We start from the raw sequence: 18,167 nt of genomic DNA, 5'->3' as shown, positions 1-18,167 counted from the left end.
AAAGTCCTGCTACCAAAGTAATTCGGTCTCTTTACAATTCGATCACAAAACACGGAAACTGTGGAAGTATAGGCATAAGTCCCTGTAGACACGGACAATTAATGAATTATTTACCTTTTAAGTAAATACTTTAAATAATAAGAGGTATAATGTGTGTGTGAAAGATAATTTAAAAAAGTTTTTAAACCAATGAGGGAAAGTGAAAGTAGATGGGATAGCATGGTGCAGACAATCGATGAAGAGACTCAGCTTGAAACGAAAACTTGGCGCTGTTGACGAGAAGAATTCAACTCACCAAGTACCTGTTACAAAACAAAAAGATGCAAAGAGTACAAACAACCATTTAAGGGCAAATGCAAGGTAAATGAATTATATATGTATTCACTATTGATTATTTAACCCCATCTTATAATTTATGGTCATAGTTTTATATAATTTCTGTCCATATCTACTTTGGGCAGTACAGCACATCAGTATATAGTAAGAATTAATAACTATAACATACAAGTACATGTATACAATATTTAGACTCCCTTAATTGTATGTATTGAAGGATATTGCATATACATTGTATTTGTAATTTGAACATTGTATTTGTGAGCATTTTTTCCTTTTAAAATTTACATACTGTATACAGGGTTATTTTTGCTCTTCTACACTTGCAAACAGTTTTGCTCCATCTTAAATTTACCCAGTCACTGTTGTGTTAAAAAGAGAGATAATCTAAGACATTCAAATTTGCCCAGTCTTAAATATCCACCAGCTGACAATGAGGGTAAAATGTGCGTAAATAAAAAGTAGGTGAATACATGTATTTCCTTGTAATGGCCGGTATACAGATGTTTGGAAATGAAGATCAGCAAAATCAAAAATAAGATATGAAAAACTGTTCAACTTTTCAGTTACAATTTATTCCTAGGTCAGAGACAAAACCAGAGAATGCACAAGTAAAACTGCAGAATACTAAATTAGATAAAACCAAAAAGCCAATACTTCTCACTAAGCTCCCACCATTTCCACCATTCCCTCATCATCAAGATCTACCAAAGGTATACACTTTTTAATACTTTGTTTAGATTTTCTACAGAAAAAAGAACCATTAGCTCACATGATGAATGATTCTGAATCAAATAAATGTAATAATTTGTATAATTTATTAATGAAATGTTTTATTAAAGTTTGATTTGTTAAAAATATTTTCTCATATCACTAGGTTAAAGAAAATGCGAAAACCCCAGCTGGAAAAATGATTGGTCACAATATGTTGTCGCCTTTCCCACCCATGTGTTCCACATGCAGGAAGCGCAAACCAATGTCCAATGATTTCCTTCAAAATGTGAGTTGTGAATAATCTTCATAATAATTTATCTGAACAAACAAGCTCTATCTGATGTTTTCCTGGCTTTTTTAAACGATTTTGATATTTTTTGACAGGAACCTTAAACCTTTTTTTTTTATCACAAAGTTAATAATTCAGAAATATTGTCTTTTTTTTGTAATGTAGCTTGAAGATGCAATAACAATTAAAAGTTAATTACAATACAATTTTTGTTTCCATTATTTTTTTCTTTTTCCTCTTTCAATTCTATGATTTTATTTATGAAATATATATAAACTTTAAAACAATTTTCACTAAATTTGAATGTTACAGTAATATCAACAGATAAAAACTTGTTACAGATCATTATACCCGAGATCAAGAATGACAACAATGCCAGCATCAACAGCTGCAGAGTGGAATCAGACACTTCTGTAGATCTAGGTACCAATGGTAGACAACCATCCCCACAGGTATTAAAGACAGAACCAGAGGCCAGTCAAAGTGCTGTCTCCCAGTGTCCAATGTGTGGGAAAAGTTTTGGTCCCAGGTATATATTGTGGTTTATTGTCACTTTTTGTTAAAAACTTATACAAAAAAAACAAAAATTGGTATATAGAAAAATAACTTATGAATTTCCACATATTCATACTATTAGCAATCTAGTATATATTTCATCAAATCATCTCTTTTTAACAGTTTTACCATGCTTGATGTGGACAGCCACTTAGCCAACTGTCTGTCTGCCACAGATGATGATGTGCAATGGTAAAAATTTAAGTAGGAGATCAGGAGAACTTAACAGATTGTACCACAAATGTGTTCAGTTGTTTCATATTGTAATCTCAGTGAGATTAAATAAAAAGCATAAATAAGTTTCTTCAAAGTGTTTTTTTTATATGCATACCCCTCGGTAAAAAAAAGTAAGCAAGCTCACATCCCCCATGCTCCTGCATTACTTGAAAATGCTACACATAATGAATGGCAGGGTATGCATTAAATACACAAAATACCTTAATAAAAGAGCAAAACTCCCAGAAAAATCAAATCACATCAAAACTTCCTGCAACTATGTACATCTGGTGTGATCAAATCTATCATAAAGGTTCCAAAATTGACATTAAAGGGGCACGGTCACGATTTCAACCAAAACCATTATGTTCTTATAATGACGAATCAATTGGGGTCATGATATGCAAAAGTTTGGATGTTACAGGCTATTTCGTTCTTGAGAGAAAGATTTTGAAACAATCCACCTTATTTTAATTTTTTCTTCATGAAATCCCCTTGGATGCGGGTCTGAAATTGGCATAGCGATTAAAAAGAAAGTATGAAAATGTTTTTTTGAAAAATTACAACAACAAGGGCACTACAAAGTTTCATGAAAATTAATTCAGGTGTTTAAGAGAAAAGCTGACAAATTGTTTCAGTGCTGCAGTATATTCAAAACTTGCCAGACTTCTAGATCTAAAAGGGGCAAAATTCCCAGAAAAAAATAATGAAATTGGAATATCCATGCAGGTACACGTAATATGCACATCTACACATTGTGTCCTTATCACCTACAAAGTTTCTAGAAATTCTGTGAAGTAGTTTATTAAAGAGAAATTGAGCTGACAAACTGTTCATTGTTCAAAAGAGCCAAATTTCCCAGAAAATATTGGAATAATGATTTCCTGGTAATGTGCACATCCATAACTTTTGTCCTCATTAGGTATCTAAGATTCATAAAATTTTGTGCAGCTGTTAAAGAGGAGTTACAGAGAGAAACTGTTCATATTTGAACATCTATTCGATAAATGGCAAAAAATCAAACTTCCAAAGGGCCAAAATTACCAGAAAAAAGATGGAATTGAAATTGCTTAGTAATATGTGCATCTACACATTGTGCCCTTTTACTGGTACTTACAAAATGAAATTCCCTGAAGTTGTGCTGACAAAAATCTGGTGGACCGAATGACTGTGATGGACGAGTTAAAAACAGTATAACCGCTTCAACTTGTTTCTTGGGTATGTCTATATGGCTCAGAGCAAAATACATCTTCACTAGCCAAGGGTGAGGATCCAAGGTGCTTCTCTATTCATCCTTGGGGGAAACACAGTGGATTTTCACCCTTGGCTAGTAAAGATGAGCAAAATACTGTTCCACACATGACGTACAGGGTATTTTTTTTTAACTATGTCTAAATGTTGAACATACTGTACTTGTGTTGTAAATCAATCAAAATCAGAACATGAGACCAGGTTTTTGAGAAATTAAGTGGAATAAGATTCAGGGCTGCACTTTACAAAAGAGCTTACGACAAAGTCATAAATATTTTTAGCCTCATGGAATGCCCTATGGGTAACAAAATTTATATATTACCATTAATTTACCCTCATTTTAATTTCTATAATTATTTTTTACAGCCATTAAATTCAAATAATGAATAGTTTGTGATTAATAAGCATTCTTTAATTTGGTCATCAGTCGTAAGTTCTTTTGTAAAACGCAGCACTGTTTCTTTCCAACAATGGAAAATTGCATTATCTCCCTTCAAAGTCAGAGCTTGAACCCACATACAACTGAGTATATACTCTATTCTTATACAGACTAAGAAAGAACATATAATAGTATAAGTCCATGGAAGTGACCTCTTGTGGCATATGAGTTGAACTATCAGCTGATAGAAGATTAGCTACCTGTTTTGTTTGGCAAGTATTACTCCTATATGTAATTGTGAGGAATGTCTTTTTAAGATGGAATTGGTTTTATGTAGGGTGGAAAGAGAAGACTCATTTTATACATGGAACAAAATGCAGTTTTCTAGGACTTAAAAACTTAAAGCGTTTGACAGAAAGAAAGATACGGCACTGTTAATTATTTTCATTTATTTATTCAACAAATTGATCTTTATAAATAAAATAAACATTTTCCAATTATTTGACAACATAAAAAATTATAAACACACTCTTCCACTGAACTGCAATTGAACGAAAACGAGATTCAGAGCAATCTGAAATGTTATGTATGGCAGTATGATCACGACCATTAGAAATCTCTTAAAGTTATTTATAAGACATTGTTTTTTTATATAAAAAATGCATGAGCATCTGATAAAATCACCCAGGAATGTAGCAGTGGATATGAAATGCACATGGGAGATAATTAAGAGCATTTCCAGGCAGAGATGTCCAGTCTGTCCAGTTCCTTCACCTTTTTATACCTCCATATATACCACAAGAATCCAATGGCTATCAGAAGAATGGATTCTATGTAGTACCCATCCACACTGGTCTCACATGCACCTCCATGTTGAGTACATTGCTGAAAACAGGGATAAAAATCTTATAATCACAAGTCAATAAATATAAGGTATCTGTTAAACCTTGAAAAGTTTAAGTAACTCAGTTATATTCAAGATCTGATTAAAATCTTCACTAATCAGGAGAGAGAAGCAGATATTGACTCCTTTGGCGGGGAGCACACAGAGATGGATTTAAGTTTACCATCTAAATCTTTCCCAAAAGTCCAACTAAACCATAAACTAAAAATAATATACCAAGTGTGTCATTTATGTTTAATTGACAAAAAACTTCAAAATCCTCATACCTCTTCTAAAGGAGCTGATTTTTCACAACTACCAACTGCTCCAATGCAGGATTTCAAAGTTAAACCATCCACTAACCATAGAGCTAATGTACTTGGCCAATTACCACCTGTAATTATAAATATTATATATGTACTAACAGAAGAGTACTTCATATAAATTCATCATCCATTTATTTTTTGTTCAACAAAATTAGTATTGTAATACATTTATATAATAGTAGATACTAAAAAAAAACCGAAAAACACTGTCATTGCTGACACCTACCAAGATTAGACAAGGTATTGAGTAAAGTCATGTATGTGCCTCCGATTGATGGATCACTGATTTTAGCATGGAAGGCCATGCCAGAGACAAACATGCTATATAATGTCACCTGTATAATAGAAAAAAAACCCAAAATATAAAAACATATAATGAGATTCTCCATTGGGAAGTGACCAAGTGTCAAATGTCAAAATGCATTCACTGCAAATATCTTTTTTCAGATAAAATAGCCTAAAGTGGGATTGCATCCTGGTATCTTTAATAGATATTTACTAAAATTCAACAAATTCAAAGAGTATTATAAAAGATTCTGAAAACTTGCAACAAAATACCATTGTTATGAAGTTTAAACAGTACCCACCTGATGGAGAGCATAGACAATTAATATGAAAGCGTAGAAGGAGGTGGGGAATACTCCCGGACTAGACTGCACCCCATGAGAAATCCACACCATGAAGGCATACACCAATCCCATCAGTAACCTGTGATGGAAATGTTCATTATGAGTCTCAGAATGCAAGAGAATAACTATGCTGTCAAACCTTGTGATCTTTTAAATCTCTATACAACTTGAGTAAAAATTAAATACATGTATTACAGCATTTGAGATGAAAAAGCTTTTAAAAATACATAAAGAAACAGTGGGAAGAACTTCCATAACACTTTAACATATGCATGTTATTCAAGATAAATATGTTATAGATATCAAAGTTCAACTTTGACAGAAAATCCTATAACTTTTTATATTCATTATGGGTAGATTCCACGACATCTACCGGTATATGATTGTATTCTTTAAAAATCTCTATTATTAGTGAGTTGACTTTTTGTAAAGGCCTAACATGAAAGTAACAATTAACAAAGCCATGAATATCAGAATATTTCCAAATCTGAGATTATAATTTTGTTTATATGACAATATTTTTTTTAAGCAGAAAAAAAAAATCTGAGCCTATCAAAGTGAGTGCAATTTAAACTCAATACTATAGGCAATGCTTTTAAAATCACTCCTCACATACCGTAAATAACATTAAAAATAGGTTTTTATCTCAACATACTAAAATAATGGCTAAGTAAATTATTATGGGCATTTGTTATTTTTGCACCTGAATGGCATTGCTCGCAGATACACATCCATGGGTGTTGGTCCAGCTGTGTATTTACTTATGATTAATGGCAGTATAATTTGTATAGGAATCATGGGCACGGCAAACAAGGCAAGTGTCTCCTTCTTCATTCCGGCTTCTATCAACTTCAGACCTGTCAAAGAATCTGCTGCTGCAAAACCAATCTGTTGACAGAAAATGAAATAATTAAGTTTTGTATTATACTAAAATTTACATGGGAGGTAATATTTACATAATTCTCCTTAGTTTAAATGACTACTCAAAAGATACCATATGAACCCAATTTATACAATTAGTACAAAATAAGGGTGATACAAAATGTGGATTTTTTCAATTGACACAATAATTTGAGAATAAAAAGCCCACAAGTAGCCAAGTTATCATTTGAATCTATCATAATGTTTACTTGTTAATCAGATCATGCAAAATAAAATGGAAAGAAGTATTTTTCATATAAAATATAGGGAAGTTGATATCTGACCTTCACTGTGAGAAGGATGATTGCATAGGAGATGATTGGTTTCAGTTGAATGACCTTGACCAGCTGTTTATATGTGTCAAGGATTCCCTGCTCACTGTCTGCATCAGGATCATCAGCCTCGTGTTTCATTATCATGACCAAGGTTGTTGTCACAAAAAATACCATGCCCCAGAAGAACATAAATCCTACATAGAAAATTCAATGTTAAAAATCATGGTCAGATGAATATTCATTATAAATTATCGTGACTGATACGATGGAGATGGAGATTCATTCCAGAATTTTTTTAACATTTTGGTAGATTTCTGCCATTACCAGCCAAGGTGATCAGTCCTGTTTCTCGAGGCTCACTCCTTAGATACTTGTTACAGAAATCAGCAGACTCTAATGCTAAGAACAGAATGTTTCCAAGAAAGTACCCTGCTGTTTGACCCACAGAATTACATGTACTAGCCCAGCCAACATTTCTCCTACAATAACAAAAAAATATGTAATGTTACTAATACACCAATAGTTGCATGGAAAAATTAAAGCATTAGAATTGAATAAGAGAAACAAAAAATGTGTGAATTTTTTTTTATTACCAAATTTCTTACCTAGAGAGCATTGTTAAGGCCCAGCCATCCACTGCAATGTCTTGTGTAGCTGCTAGAAAGTTGAGCATGAAGAAGATAAAAGTCAGGAAATAAACACTCACTCCATCACCACTCTTTTCACTGCCGATCAGACTGTTGACTTGATAGGAGAGGAATATCATAAACACACCAATCAAATACTGAATAGGTATTAGCCAGCTCTTCCTTCTCCCAAATGAAGATAAATACAAGGAATCTACTAGTGGTGCCCATAACAATTTGATACTGAAGGGCCAAAAAACAAAACTGAAAATAGCTTGGTCCTTGTAACTCACTCCTCTGCTTTGTAAAAGCATAGGTATGCTGCCCGCCACACCCAGCGGTATACCCTGAAGTACATATAAGAACAGTAACAAGGCTACATTGCCATAGTCTCCTTCTAGGCTCCTTGAAACATTTTCAGATCCCGAGCCACGTTTTCTTCTGGAGGGTATAGGTACATGAGGAAATGAGTCCTCTCCTATGTCTGCTTCCTCAATAGTGTGCCTAGTAGGATTTCGTCTCACTGGCATTTTGCTCATGATTATGTTTCTTTTTCCACTGCGTAAATTTATTGCACTAATCAGCTTCTTCAACATATACTTTCCATTCCTAAAAGCAAATTAAAATACATTTAAGATAATGCAATATAAATAAAACAGTCAATTTATTGATAAATCCATTAATAGGGGTTTTTTTAAAATAAATGAACAAAAAAAAATCATCACATGAAGGCAATATTATTAACTGCACAGAGGGCCGACTGGTTATATCTAAAAGCAATTATCAACCAATCTGTATTTGTAATACCCATATTAAAAAAAAATAAGAAGTTAAAAATGTGGCATTGGTCATTGGTCGGACCTGTCATTGGTTGCAAGATTGATTCTCCAATGGCATACTCTCGAATTAAATTGCTGTATGAAACTCTACGATTTCTATATCATGATCGTCTACAACATATATCCCAACCACTGTTAAAAATAAGTACCATATTGCTAAATTATCCATAATATCTAATATCTCTTACTGAATTGAAACTGCAGTAAAACTTAACACCATATGCCATTGAACGCACCGGGTCAGCTTATGGGACATTATAAACACCTCTCAATATAACTGTTATAGCATTTATAAAGGGGGAAGCATATATTAGCAGAGGAATTTACCTGTACTTTCAAATATATTGTCGTTTATTGACAAATGGTCTAATAGTTGCAAATCGACGTGGCGATACTCGATTGTTTACCTCTTACAGGAAGTTGATAGAATGTTATTCACATAAGTTGTACTTATAAATTTCGCAATAGTGATAAATCTAAACACTTGTTGTATTATAGCCTTAGAGTAGATGAATGTTACAAATCACAGAGAAATAAAGAGAAAAAGAAAAAGGTTTCTAACATTTCATTCAACATTTGTTGGTTGTCGCGAAAGTGAAAGTTCCTATAAAAAAAAAAATGAAAGTGAAAGTAGTAAATAGCGTTTCTCACTTTCTGCGTAATTTGTTAGGAAACAATTTTACGATTTGTATTCTGATGATGTGCATCCGCTTAAGTCTACAGTATAATATGAATATGTTAAAATGAGAAAATTGACAGCTGCTAAATAAAGGTATATCAGTACCGCCTGCAGTCAATATCACTGAGGTAATTATTTTGAATGCTGGAGAAAACGTACAGACATGTACATGTAGGCCTACCTAAGAGAAAACGTACCCAGGAGAAAACGCAATAAAATCCTAGAGTACGGTTTCTCTAAGAGATAACGTACCCAGGTACGTTTTCTCTCGGAGAGAAACAAATCACCCAAAACATTCACAATCTGACCCTTTAGTTCAATCAAATAATGAAATTAACCATTCAGACTTATGTCTCTTTTGCAGGAGTTTACCAGTCTGACTGATCTTAGCATTAACTTAGTAGTACTTATATATTCAATGTGTCCCAGTACATTTTTGCATCCATATCTTTTTAAATGTTTGTTTGTGTTGTGTTTTTTTGGGGTAGATATTTTCAATATATGTTGCCTTTGTGCTCTGTGAATTAAATGATTTTGTTCTCTGGAACAAAAGAAAAAAGATTTTTTGACATGCCTCCTTTTTTCACATTTTTAGTTTGTAAACAAGTAAAATGTGATATGTTTCACTGCAAGTAACATTTTAGTCATAATCATGATTATATATAAATGATAAAATGATGCCAATGTGTTATAGAATATGTTCTATGCAAACTATACATAGATGGAGTTTTTAGTATTAATTTCTGCTGTTATGAGGGGATGTAAAAACGGAGAATTCATTGACTATTTTTTTCCAATTCAATCAAATTTTTGTAGTAATTTATTAAGTGTTTATCAGAGGGGAGAAAACACTTTTCTCAGGGGCAGATCATGAATTTCTCTCCAGGGAGTTCCCAGAAATGGGTTTTAATCTTACCCTTACCCCATCCCACCCGAATGCTGGAGAAAACGTACCCAGGAGAAAACGTACCCAGGAGAAAACGTACCCAATTCATAGGGTACGTTTTCTCCAGGAGAAAATGTACCCTATGAAAATAATAAATAATGGTTTTCATAGATATTCTTAAATGAAACAAAATAAAATATACTATGAACATTTGTAGCATTTGTTGCAGCTGTTGTTTTTAAATGCATAGTCACATACTTAAATTATCAAGACAATAATTTGTAACATACACACACATGAACATGGCCTGAGCAGTTTAATTAATCGACAATTAATCCACCATAAATGAAACCGTTCAATAATTAGTTTTTATTGCAATATCATTTGGAGAACTAAATGATGAGTATCTCAAGAAGTCGATATCGCGTTATTTTTAACATTTTTTTTGAAATTTATCTATAAAACAAAGTTGCTTAATGAAACCAAGTCCACTGAAGTCTTTTAAATATTTGTTTGATTCATATATAAATTAATTATCACTATAATATGAAATCAGGGGATCTCGCATAGAGCAACTCAAATCGGTAAGGCTGCCGATAAATGGATAGACAGATAACACTTTATTACAGGTTATTATAATTCGTACATAAATAAAAGTTGCTACAATTATTATAAAGATATTATTCATAAAATGAACCTATATTTCTTTACATCTACATGTATGCATTGAAATATGCATTTAAGTAGAATTTGAAAATTATTTAATATGTCCAACCCCTTTAAAAATATAAAGTATTATATAAATTCATATATCTATAAAACTCTCACATTTCTGTATATTTATTATTCAAAAGAGTATTTGAAAGTATTAAAAACCATTGAGTAGTGTAATTATGATTTTCATAGGGTACGTTTTCTCTTGGAGAAAACGTACCCGGGTACGTTTTCTCCTGGAGAAAACGTACCCTAGAGATTGGGTACGTTTTCTCCTGGGTACGTTTTCTCTTGGGTACGTTTTCTCCTGATACCCCCCACCCCAACCCCACCCCAACCCCTTCTAAAAAATAATTTTTTTGAAATTTTGGCAAGCAAAAAAAATTGAAAACCCAAAAAAGTGCCCAGAATACCCCACCCCTTCTAGATTTATGATTTACATGTGTACTTAATATGATACCATATTAATTTTTAAATAGAAAAAATATGGGGATCCGAGGTCTATTGTCTCATTGTCTAAGAAGAAGAGAAGAGTGTGTGGATGAAGTGGACCTAGTGGCTCTAGCTAAAAGCAGAGGAGGCATTGAAATTATTGTGGACTTTTACTCCTTTGAGCATATGGTGGTTCCCAAATTCTGGAAAGGACTTGGCAGTCTCAGAAATAACCAATTTCTTAAGATTCTTGGTGGGGAATACAAATCACTGAAAACCTTTATCAAGAGATTTATTGAAATTTTCAGACAGCTTAAGATTTCATTCGTGTTCATTAAGGATGCTACCAAAGGATGTTCGGAAGCCAATAGTCAGCAGAAGCTAGACACATGGATGAAAAGACACCACAAGGAGGTGGAGAATTTGAATGAAGTGATCAATGTGTGCAGAGGAAGGAAAGAAGTGTCAAACCTGGAAGAACAAATGTTCACCAGACCAGTGTGTTTAGAAATTCAGATTGTTGAGACACTTATGTCTTGTGGGTGTGAAATGATCCAAAGTGTCACAGGAGAAGCAGATTTCATGATTGCAAAAGCTCTTCATGATCGAGAAAAAGCATTTGCTATCTGGAGTAATGACTCTGACTTCTGTGTTTTTGACAAATGTAGATTTATTCCAAATGATTTGTTTGACATGTACAATGGTCTTCAGATGGGATTGCCCATTGAAGTTCCGGTGAAACCCGAGGCTGTATGGTGTGGTGTCATCTCTAGCGAAAAAGTCCGGTTCTCGTTGGGGGTAGGTATTTAGTGGTCCTGGAAGGATTCTTACATTAAATTTTAGTGTTTCTCTAAAATCATTGGTTAAAAATATTATATTTCTCAAATTTAACTTCCATTTGAATTACTTTATCATTATGACTGAGGTTTGCAATATTTGTACAAGCATACTGGTACTTGATAGTATTTTTGACAGTTTTAACTAAAAGAAATTTACAAAATTGTTGCATTCTTCAGATTACTCTACGATTTGGTATATGATTTTTAACAAACTTTTTATTATGCATACACAAGTACCGGTAGTTTTCATTTGCAGTTTCAGAGTCCGCACCTCATGGTAGAACTGAGCATCATTGCTGGCAATGACTTCACCTCACAGTATGTCAGTACTGGTTTGAATAGACAAATTGACATAAGAGGAAGGATTGGTGTCGAAACTTTTGCAGAATGGGTGAATCGCTACAGAGGCATAGAAAATCATCCCATGCTATACAGGGAAATGGTAAAACTGTCTTTTGCATATTCAGTCATTTACTCACTGCAGTTATGCCAGATATATCTCGCACATCTTCATTTTGGCTTTATGATACTCATGACAGAATGTTTATAGAGTAAAGATGTCAATCCTAACATTGATGAAGCAATTCATTCTTACACCGTATACTGTAAATTCCTTATGATAGTGGAGTACTTAATTCCGCAATCCCGCTGTTTTGTATCAAATCGGGAGAATATAAAATCGCAAACGTGGAACATTTATCCATATTTCTTGTAGTTTCCAACTCTCAGAAAATAATGGGAAGGGTTTTAAAATCTGCGAGGGTTGCTTCTCGCGATTTTACATGGATATAATTTAAATTCCTCACGTTTAATTAGGAATTTACAGTACTCCCATCTACTGAGCATGTTCTCCTATTTCTGAATCATAAGGAAACTGAATGTGATTCATAGCTTTGTAGAAAATGACAGGGCTGACATCTTCATGATCCATTTCTAGTCAGTTTATTGATCGGTCAAAACATTCAGCTGCCAAAGAAAAATCACAGACCGCTTGAAATAATCATGATGATGTCAGAGTTCTGTTCTCGTATGAGACGACTTGGCTATTTCTTTTATCAAACTTTCTGATGTATATCTTACTCCTTACAATCAGTTCACTCATTTGCTTAAAGAAAGATGTAAATATGTTGCTTTATTTTAATAACAGCCTCATTTCACTTTCAGTCACGCAATGTTAGCTTTGCCAGGGCAGTAGAACACTCCAGAATGTTCTATTGTCTTCAATCCAACCCCGAGGAAATTGTTCACAAAGGATACTTTTCTAAGCTCCTTGCAGAGAAGATTTCTTCTGTAAGAATGAAAAAATAAGAAGGAAAACAAAAAGAAAGCATATTCCTATTAAAAAAATAAAATTTTGTAATTGTCAAATCAGGAGAACATGTTAATCTAAGGATAAAAGGTGTTTAAATTTATCTATCTATTCTCATAGCAGACTAATTAAAGATGGAAAAATGCTAGCAAGCTGAAATATATGGGACAAATATATGTAAAGTATATCTTAGGGATGGTTATTTTCAATCAAAAAAATATTTTTTGATGTACCTGTGATACTTATAAAAAAGTTATTTATGATGGACAAAATTTACTCATATCATACATATACCGGTAGTCCTTTAGATAAATTTCAATTTTCTTTATTAAATAGACTACATCATAAAAGAAAAATATTTTAATTGTAATGAATTTTTATTTATATTAATGAACATGTTGTAGCTTAAATACCCCAGTCACTTGATGGCAATGCACAACAACTTTTACTGGCATCGACTGTTACAAGAGGATACCACCAGGGGGCAGCCTTGTGCTGAGGAGGCATTAACTGAACTACGAGCCCTCATCTACAGAATTGTCCTTCCCCGCAGAGAAAATCTTGTCAACGAGTATGGGCGCAGCCCTTGGGATACATTAAGAATTGAGGGGGTGAGATTTTAATTGATTGGAAATTTTGATACTAGTATATGTTAATCAAATTTTACACTGAAAATACAGAGGGTTCCACTTAATCTGATAACGGTTAATCGAATAATTCGGTTAATCTGATATAATATCAAATCACTGAACCATTTCTTATATATTCCTTTGTATTTTTTCCTGATAATATGATAGGAAAAAATATCATTTTTGGTTAATCTGATAGGATTGTGACCGTGTAATAATACTGTACTGAATTGCACTATATTTACAACAATCAACACCATTTTTATGCAAATCCCTTTGAGAAATATCATTTTAGATTTATTCTATATTCACCATTGTGGCATTAAATTGAAAATGAATGCAGTGAAATTATTTTATTTTGATAAGGTTTTAGCCATTGATGATCCAAATCTTCCAGCTCTCCACAAAATACAAGAAGATAAGATATTCTGGAATCTGAACTCTTTCCACTATATAATGTCACACCAAGAGCCAGGTACATTGTAAAGATCTGTACATCTGCTGTTACATTGTACAATCAATTTGATTTAAGTAAAAGTCTCTACAATAGCACTAAGTGCAGAAAGATCCAAAATGACCCATTGAGGGTCATATTCGGTGATGTCAGAAAGAGTTTTATATTTTAATTCGATTGAGCATACGACTTTAGTTTTTAACAGCAGAATTTAGATCTGTCACATCACAAAGATTCAATAAACGTAAACGAAAAGGAAAATATTGGTTGTTATTGTTCCAACTTACAATGATCAAACCACAGCATTGCTCTTACCGTATATCAGTTCTTTGTGCGTGTCACAAAATTTGCGAAATAGGTGAAATCTGTAATATTTTTAATTTTCGTCAGTCATTTTTTGCGATTTAGAAAGTTTCTTATAGTAAATGTTACTGAATATAATTTCTGTGTATTCAAGTGTTTGCGATTTAAAAGAGATCTTGGAAAAAGTGAAAATTAGATCGTTGCGAAAAAACACAGGATATACGTATAGCCTATATATATTGGTACATTCCAAACATTGGCTATAATTGAATTTCAGTGGAGAGGCCCAAATGGTTTGACCGCTATGGTAGGAAGAATGGTTTCATTGTGTACTGTCTACGGTACTTCCTGTTGTTGAACTGGGGGAGGAATCTTCAGCTGCAGCAGCAGGAGTTCTTGGCCCTGTGTGCCCTCGTGTTTGCACGACCCAGGGAAGAACACTACCAGCAAATCCAGATCCGCCCCACCCCCCGATGTGTGTCCATTGGGAACTGGTTCCTTGTAAGTGCCAATATGATCTAACCTTATTTTGCTCTGAAATGATAAACCCATTAGAATTTATATCTAATCATGCATTATGGTTTTGAACCACTATTTTGCAGTGTCTTAATTTCTGTGCTATTTCAGAAATATATCTAGCTTTTGTTAGGACATGTAATACATGTACTATTCATTGCATAAGTAAAAGAGGTTCATTCTCCTGCCCTGTTCAACCACTCAATCCAAAATTAGTTCAGTGCCTTTTGCACCACACAATTGTACAATAAAAAAAAGCAACAACAAAAAAACCTGTCGATGTGGTAAAGCATAATGCATTTATGATTTGATGAGGGCTACTTTGTGTGTCCAGTACCTTTATCAATCATTTTCATCTCTATTATTAATTCTGATTCATCATAATTCTGTAATTCTGTCAGCATTAAAAAAAAACTTCTTGAAAGGGTAATGCTCCTATAGAAAAATAGTGCAGGAACACGGGCATTGTTCTGAAGTTTACATGCTGACCAGTGATTAGGTAGTTCATGATCAATGATTTAGGTGGCCTAAGTAAATCATGACTTCGTTTGATGTTTTAATGTCTAATTGACATATCCATCACATGCACAACATTTCCTTGTGCCTAAAAGACCCTTGATCAAGAAAATTGCTAAATAAGTCTGTTTTTCCCAATTTAGTATAGCTTTTGCATGTAATTGGCAGTTATGGGTATTTTTGCTCATTGATTTGCATGCAATCTGTTTGAAGACTCTTGCAGCATAGGAGTTTTGCAATGTTTGCAGAATATTACAATGACCTTCTGAGTTATGTGAATCAGAAGGAGGGTTTGTGACTTCCTACTGTATTATGTATAAGTAACACACAGTCACGTAATCATTTTGTCACCAGATTATTAGTATTTTCACCTGTATAGGTATCTATTTATGAATACCTACATTAGCGTTTACATATGTACTGTACTGTCATTCAGAGATTTGTATTGAAATAATAATTGGTATAAACACCAAAAGAATCTAATTTTTTGAAAATGAGGCTTATGTACAAAAAATGTGTAAACTTGAAATATTCCTTTATTCTGAAAGGGGGAGTAGGAAGGGGTCCAAAGGAATATGTCAGTGACTTTGCTATGAAGATTTTTTTAAGTTTTAAAAGTGAATTTTTCTAGGGGATTCCAGATCTCCCCCTCCCCCACATTTCTAGATCCAGTAATAACTGGAAGGATGTTGATGGCTCTTCTGGAATGAGGTGGTGATATAAACTATTACAGTGGTCTAGCTAGTAAATACACACTTCCTACACACTGTTACACAGCGCTTCATAGCCTGAGGCCCCTAACATGTTTGTTGGTGTAGCAACTACTGGAAAAACAACACTCCCACCCTGTTATAATCAATACATACCTCAGATGGCTGCAAAAATTGTTTGGGTGCAGATATTATGTATTGTTACATACCAAAAATTGAAAGTATGTGTGGGGATTTTGCAGTATTCATTTCCAAGACGTACATGTACAGTGTACATGTATTTAAATGTAACCAGAAAATATATTTGAAATGCAAATACATGTACATACTTTAAGATGTAAAAACCTTAGAAATTGACAATAAAACAAAGGGTCTTTCAGGACCCATCTGAATAAATCTAAGTAATTGTAATATACTTCAAAATACACACCTGTCTACTCATCAGGATGTGTATCGACATGCATTCTTGTTCCTTGGAAAACTGCTCTACCTTACTCATGAGTTTCCCCTCCCTGAAGAAATCTACTCGGGATCTGTATGGACATGTTTTTACATGTGCTGTAAAGATGACAGTAAGTACTGAGTCTGTTTTATTCAATACATGTAGCATCTGATTAGAAAGGAATTATAACATTTACCCTCAACCCCATCCCCAAAGTGCACAACTGTCCTAACTGTAAAACTGTATTCAGTGTGATAGCCGTTCTTTTTTATCATGTAGTGGGAGAAAAGACAAGATATAAATTAAAATCATGTTACAAGAATCAGTTTGGAGTTTGGCTTTTACCCGAATTGTTTTCTAATAAAATGGATAAATCTCTACAATGTGGTCTAATGACACATGTATGTCTTAACAGTCTTTCTTCTGGTAAAATTATATACTACATGTAATATTTAATTTATTTAAATAAAATCATATAATTTCTATATTTTAGCCTATTATGCTGCATCCAGACAAACGACCCAAGAGGTTCTTTCGTGGATCCAGGATCAAATGAACGCGGTGATCAGCGATAAACGTCACGTGATCAAACATATTACAGAGGGAGTGTTTGAATTTAATGACCGGTTTTAGTTTAACCAGTGTTCCTGACGCACGTCACGTGATCAAAAATGTTTCCAATTACAATGTAACGTGATTAAATGTTACAGATGGAGTGTTGAATTTGACAGATTCTGTTCTAGCTAAGGATAAGACACTTGGTTGTGATCAAACATATAACATAGAGACTCATAGTTTTTAATCAATTAAAGATATAGTGACAGCTATCACGTGTTGAAACATTACACAGGGAGTGTTTGGTTTATTAACGGATTGTAATCCAGCTAAAAATAGCAAAAGACGCCATGTGATCATAATTAACTCAGCCTCAAATAATTCGAAATATCTTTAAAAGTTTGAACATTCATAGACTCATGAAGACTGAACATCATTTTTAGTTTTCTCAAATTAACGCGCTTAAATAGTTCAATTGGATGTGCGAAACAATTCAGTTATGGAGAGAATCAACTAAATGATTGGAATATCCAAATACACACTTTTAAGGAAGAGATTGCGAATTAATGTTACATTTTGCAAATAGCCCGGTTATATAATAGTGAGTTTTAGTTTTAAGAACTGCTTTTGTTTTGTTGTTGTTGTCCGTTTGGTATTATTTTTTAAGTGTGTGTATATGTTTTCACAAGAAATAATAGTTTGCATGGACAATTGTTAGCGAATACGCTGCTTATTACGTTAGTTAATTAAACTTTTTTACTGTTATTGCACTTTTTGTTTTTCTTCACAAATCCTGTCCTTTCTGCTAAACTCCAGGAAGCTGGGGTGTCAACGAAACGATATTTGGTCACACGTTACCCATGGTCTTTAAAATAGAGCTTTACAAAATTCATAACTTTTCCGCCTTTGAAGAGATAATAGGATTAACAGATTCATAACGAGAC

At 33.4% G+C, this 18,167-nt stretch overlaps 3 protein-coding genes across 4 annotated transcripts; 2 read left to right on the top strand and 1 right to left on the bottom strand.

Moving 5' to 3' along the window:
* The first annotated feature begins 20 nt into the window (after positions 1-20).
* Positions 21-2,198, top strand: LOC128189359 (Fanconi anemia core complex-associated protein 20-like). Its single transcript, XM_052860932.1, has 5 exons — positions 21-360; positions 920-1,049; positions 1,214-1,336; positions 1,681-1,868; positions 2,018-2,198. The coding sequence occupies exons 1-5, from the start codon at positions 236-238 to the stop codon at positions 2,088-2,090; spliced, it is 639 nt and encodes a 212-aa protein (XP_052716892.1). The 5' UTR covers positions 21-235; the 3' UTR covers positions 2,091-2,198.
* Positions 2,199-4,172: 1,974 nt separating this feature from the next.
* On the bottom strand, positions 4,173-8,707 carry LOC128188402 (acetyl-coenzyme A transporter 1-like). Its single transcript, XM_052859427.1, has 9 exons — positions 8,567-8,707; positions 7,380-8,009; positions 7,099-7,253; positions 6,784-6,968; positions 6,282-6,466; positions 5,537-5,657; positions 5,176-5,284; positions 4,911-5,017; positions 4,173-4,625 (listed from the first exon to the last, which is right to left on the bottom strand). The coding sequence occupies exons 2-9, from the start codon at positions 7,994-7,996 to the stop codon at positions 4,467-4,469; spliced, it is 1,638 nt and encodes a 545-aa protein (XP_052715387.1). The 5' UTR covers positions 7,997-8,009; positions 8,567-8,707; the 3' UTR covers positions 4,173-4,466.
* Positions 8,708-8,853: 146 nt separating this feature from the next.
* On the top strand, positions 8,854-17,988 carry LOC128189007 (uncharacterized). 2 transcript variants are annotated; one of them, XM_052860373.1, is made up of 9 exons: positions 8,854-9,046; positions 10,998-11,748; positions 12,046-12,231; positions 12,954-13,079; positions 13,503-13,709; positions 14,094-14,202; positions 14,762-14,985; positions 16,672-16,798; positions 17,162-17,988. In XM_052860373.1, the coding sequence occupies exons 2-9, from the start codon at positions 11,005-11,007 to the stop codon at positions 17,299-17,301; spliced, it is 1,863 nt and encodes a 620-aa protein (XP_052716333.1). In that variant the 5' UTR covers positions 8,854-9,046; positions 10,998-11,004; the 3' UTR covers positions 17,302-17,988. The 2 variants fall into 2 exon arrangements, with proteins under 2 accessions (XP_052716333.1, XP_052716335.1); XM_052860375.1 differs by having other exon boundaries at positions 8,858-9,011.
* The last annotated feature ends 179 nt before the right edge of the window (positions 17,989-18,167 follow it).

Source organism: Crassostrea angulata, chromosome 6, assembly GCF_025612915.1.
Source record: "Crassostrea angulata isolate pt1a10 chromosome 6, ASM2561291v2, whole genome shotgun sequence".
Classification (NCBI taxonomy): Eukaryota; Metazoa; Mollusca; class Bivalvia; order Ostreida; family Ostreidae; genus Magallana; species Magallana angulata.
The sequence above is the reverse complement of the archived record's forward strand: the minus strand, read 5'-3'. Positions and strand labels throughout refer to the sequence as shown.